The following is a 4,999-nucleotide window of genomic DNA, read 5'->3' as shown; positions in this document are numbered from 1 at the left end:
ATAATTCTGAAAAATAATGTGAAAATTCTGAATTAAAGTATATCTAAAGAAATATTCTAAATAATTTTATGCGTAGAATTCTCGTTAATTATTTCAAGAAATGTAAAAAAAAATGAACAAAAATAAACAAAAAATTAAAAAAAATTTTGAATAAAAAAAATTTTTTTTTTTTTGACAATGGAAACTTGGGACACTTTCTCACACACACATATATCAAATGTTGATATGATATCTATAAATTTCAACGAATATTTTAATAAATTCAAAAGAGAAATGATGCGACACATTGCGAAAAGAATATCTGTGAGAAGAGAGACGATCTTCTATTATAAATCATAAGGATGATTATGTTAAAGTCCACTAGGGCCAGCTCATTAGTTCGCGAAATCGTCCAATTTCTCTTTTTATCTCGTCTCTTCCCAAGGCTATCTAGTCGGAAGGGGGTAATGGGGGGGCGAGACGAACGGCGTAGAAAACAATTTGGACGTCCCATTTGAGACCTGGGTAGTGCCTTAATTAGTTTTACCATAGCAGATTACCAATCAGCAATTCAGCAATTACGATACGGTGATTTTTCAACCTACCGTAATATTCGAAATCCTTTATGATAAAGGAGGAGGATATCAATATACAAAAATGCATTTTTCCGCTTGTTCGACATCGCTTGATTGAAAATGTAGAAATATTAATTCCACAAATTTATTTTTGTTTTTGCTGCATATATTTCACGATGAAAATTGATAATAAAGCAAAAAGAAATATAAAACAGATATATCTTTTAAAAATATAATTAAATGAAATAAATCTTTGTCTAGATATAAAATAATATCTTATTAGAAAATTAATAAAGCAAAAAACGTAATAATTATTATCTCTTTTAATAATTTACCAGCGAGTGTATAATAAAGACTGTATAATAATAATATTATTAACAATAATGTAACTGCTTGAGTAATTCGTTAAAATATGGAATTGTCCGAAAAGTGGATCGCTTTTTCAATTCGATACAATTAAAGAGAGAATCTATCTATCCACGTGGAAACAAGAAAAGGAAGCAACCTATTCAATTTCAGCAAATTTCTCTCTTCCCTTCTTCTCCTTAAGCCAATCCTTCGAAGGAAACTGTTAAATCTATTACGGCTGTAAAGCTCGATCACGATCACGTCCCGTGAAGAGGGTCGAGGATCGAGTCTCAAGCGGCGAGTTGCGTTTTAGTAAGAAGGGGGGGTTAAAAAGGAGAGACAGAGAAGTGTGTTTTGTAGTTTCGGTGGACCTGGTCGCAGGTAGGCGGTGAGTGGACCCTGAAATCACTCGAAAAATGAGGGGGTACACAGGCCCCCGCAAGATTTCTTTTTTCTTGTTCGGACGCGATATAATCGTTTGTCCTCTCATAGAGGGTGGACGTGGAAGAATGGCGGTGAAAGGGATGAAAACTGTGCGTAGCAGTTTTGTGTCTCTCCATAACTTTTTCAGTTTGATAATTCCATTCTGTCACCGCTGATATCCACCGTCGACGTGCACGCGTCAATCCTTTTAATATATCTAAAATTAACATTTATATATGCTAATAAAATATTAATTTATAATAAATTACATTCTTCATTTATTTATGAAAACGTGGAAATAATTTCTATTAATATGAAGATAATTCGTGTTAACATTAATCGTGTCTTTATTTTTTAAATGCTTTTTACGATCCTCGCACCAGAATCCTAGATATCCGAAGTAATATTTTTCGCCATAAATTTATTTTCAGCACACACATTAACATTTCTATAATAGAATCCTATAACCTCTATAGAAACCTGATTAAATGAAGTTATAATAGAATGCCTGATCAAATTATATTAAATTGCTTGTCAATTTAATTTGTGATATTACAGTCAGTTGCGTTTCTAAGGGCTGATTGCACCAACGTTAGTTTGACTTTAAGCGAAGCTTAACATTCTCTCTTTCTTTTTTTAAAGCCGATAGAGAGACAGAAAGAAAAAGTTTTAAGCCTCGCTCAAAAACGTGAGTGCAATCGGACTGAAGTCCAAAATATCAATTCGATGCGCAGTTCACATGATTACATAGTTACACACACATATATGTAATATATAAATTTACATGGAAATTTTTTAAGTATCTAAGATCCAGCTTTGATCGTTATATTTTAACTCTTACTTGTAATATATTCACACGATACGATCTTAATAAATCGTTTATTTATCTCTCTAAATTTTTTGGAGTAAAATTTTTACTCTAATCTTGGAGTCACTGACCAGTTCACTCTATGTGGAGTAAAATATTCATTTTGTACTCCTGTACAGATAAAGTAATTAGATATTTCAAGACTTAGTCAAAAAATATCTTTATGATTAGATTACAAAACATGCTCTCTCTGAGAAAAGTCACTCTTTTTAGAGTTAAAGAATAAATCTAAATGAACAGTAAACATTTTCACTCTTTTGAAAAGTGAAATTTCGATTTTTCCATTTTGATTGGTGGTATTTTCATGAATATTTGGAATGACTTTTCACTCCAAAAAAATGAGATTTCACTCCAAGAAATTTAGAGAGATTGTTAATGCTTTTTTTGTATTTATTTTTTGTACACAAATGCATACACACACACACACACACACACACACACACACACACACACACACACACACATTCACACTAATCAAGTTATTATAAAGTTATTTTTTTATTAGTATTTTAGCAAATTATATTGATAACATGTGTTATATATAGACAATATTAAATCTAAAATAAGACCTTCTATCAAAATGAGACCTTAATTTGAGTTTTCGAAAAGATCTATAGTTTTAATTGTAAAACTTGACAACATTTTATGAAAACGTGCAAAGTGTGATGTAAGTAAAGCGGAAAATTCAATATCGAGTTATTTTTATATGATGAATATTATACTATCTTTCTCTTTATATGCGTTAAATGTGCTTTTGGAAAATTTTTTGAGAAAAGTATAGATAAAAATTAAGATAAAGTAACAAGTCAGAATAACAGACTTTATGAAAGCCCTTATCTGTAGAATATCCATCTTGGAAACGAAGAGTCGCTAAGACGACGATGCTTAATACATTTCGTTATCGGAATATTAACGTATCTCTTCAAATATAGATATGTACAAAGAAAGTGATGGTACTTGGATAAGTACAAATAAGAACACAGAGAATATACATTTTTTATTCATCAGTATTACGTATGATTATCGAATTTAAAAAGGGGATTTTTTAATACATATAATTTGTGATAAAATAATCCCTGCAATATTTTTTTGATTAATCAGAATCTATATAACTCCTTATCGTTTTGTTAAATTACTCAGAAATCAAAGAGTACATTTTTACAACTAATTTTACTTTATTTTAAGTATCTTAAGATTCTTAAGAAATGGAGATCTTTAATTACATATGAAATATATATTACATATGTATATTATATATATAAATTTGTTTATATATTTAATATATTATCATATATAATCTTAAAAGAATTGCTACTTACAAAGAACTATATTTAAAACGAGAATCTAGGTCTATCTTTTCAAGATTTTTACACTCGTACAATGTCTCTACTTATTCCTAAGAATACATCATAAAAATGATTATCAGCATTCGAGGAGAATTAAAAGGATAAAAAGTGAAAAATAGAAAGTGAATAATATCTCTTCTAATTGATTAGAGAAAGTCAGTCTCAAATCGTTAAATGTGCAGATCAGTTCCATCTCTGTACAAATCAGTTCTATCTCCGAGTTCTAATCTTAGCGAGCTATCTATAGTATAAAGTAGTATAGTAAAACCTTGGAATATCGAGTTATTTTTACTTGACGAGTATTATATTATCTTTCTCTTTATGTGCATTAAATGTGCCTTTGGAAAATTTTTTGAGAAAAGTTCATAAAAATTAATATCTTTGATGATTTGTTAACTCTCACACAGTCGCTGGGAGCTGTTTGTTGCTGTCGTTGCTATTCATCGCATCTATCTGATCTGAAGTCTTTGACGTTTTATCTATTGCGTCTGTTTCTTGATTCTTCTCTAGATCGACGTAATATATGTACCACGCGGCGTAACAGAGCACCATCATCTCGATTAGCATCAGCGCGTTGCATGTCACTGAAATTGAGAAGAGGAAAATTATATAAAGCGACATTATCACTTGTATTACATTTAAATTAACCTATTTAATGAAAGAATTTATTATCATTGTGAAACGTTCTAAAAAATTTATATTAATTTTAACTATTGTAAATACCTATTTATATTGTTCTAAATATATATTAAAAAGGATAATGGATTTATAAGATAGTTTGAAAATATATTCTACGACTTGAAAATTATTTTAGCGGAATTGATAAATTAAGCGGAATTATAATAATTATATCAATATTAAGTATAAAATATTAATATATAATAAAATGTAAAATATTCTGCAACAATAATATGTAAAAGTGGTCTTTTTTGACAACTATATGCTGTCTCATGTTAGTTTGGGAAATTTATTCATAACACATAACTAGTAAATTGTTATGGTGCTCACGGATGCTGCATGACGTCTCTTTTTTCAGTGAAACGAGTTTTTTTGTTATAGTTAGTCATAGTAGGAGCAGTGAAAAGTACAGGCGTATTCTAAATTTAGAGTTGAATGATCATACTGTTTAAAGAAACTACTGGACCGTAAAATCGTTCTTTTATCGGTCTCTCAAAGCATGATATAATATAAAATTTAATAATAAATAGTATATAAATAACATAATTATACAATTCTAGCAGCTTATTTATATATTCCAAATAAAGATGTTAAAAACTTATTAATCGTTTGTTTTATCATACACATACAGTCAATACGATTAAATTTAATTATTTTAATGAAATATTTATATTATAAGTAAATAAATATATAATAAATAAGAATATTAAAGCCTATAAACGGTTGAAGCTAGATCTTTAATGCTTTAATTCAATGTAAATTATTTATACTATTTATTATAT

General features: G+C 28.8%; 1 protein-coding gene and 1 long non-coding RNA gene across 2 annotated transcripts in view; one reads left to right on the top strand and one right to left on the bottom strand.

Annotated features, from left to right (window-relative positions):
- LOC108752456 overlaps nt 1-4,085 on the top strand; it is a 10,126-nt gene extending 6,041 nt beyond the window's left edge. Inside the window, exon 3 of the long non-coding RNA XR_001939560.1 lies at nt 4,050-4,085. This is a non-coding gene — a long non-coding RNA (uncharacterized LOC108752456). The remainder of the gene's footprint in view (nt 1-4,049) is intronic.
- LOC108752455 overlaps nt 3,548-4,999 on the bottom strand; it is a 7,551-nt gene continuing 6,099 nt past the window's right edge. Inside the window, exon 6 of the mRNA XM_018493277.1 lies at nt 3,548-4,123. Within this exon, the coding sequence (XP_018348779.1) occupies nt 3,939-4,123 (185 nt within the window). The 3' untranslated portion in view covers nt 3,548-3,938. The remainder of the gene's footprint in view (nt 4,124-4,999) is intronic.

This window comes from Trachymyrmex septentrionalis, unplaced genomic scaffold (genome assembly GCF_001594115.1).
Source record: "Trachymyrmex septentrionalis isolate Tsep2-gDNA-1 unplaced genomic scaffold, Tsep1.0 scaffold60, whole genome shotgun sequence".
In the NCBI taxonomy this organism is placed as follows: Eukaryota; Metazoa; Arthropoda; class Insecta; order Hymenoptera; family Formicidae; genus Trachymyrmex; species Trachymyrmex septentrionalis.
This window is presented reverse-complemented; position numbering and strand designations above follow the sequence as displayed.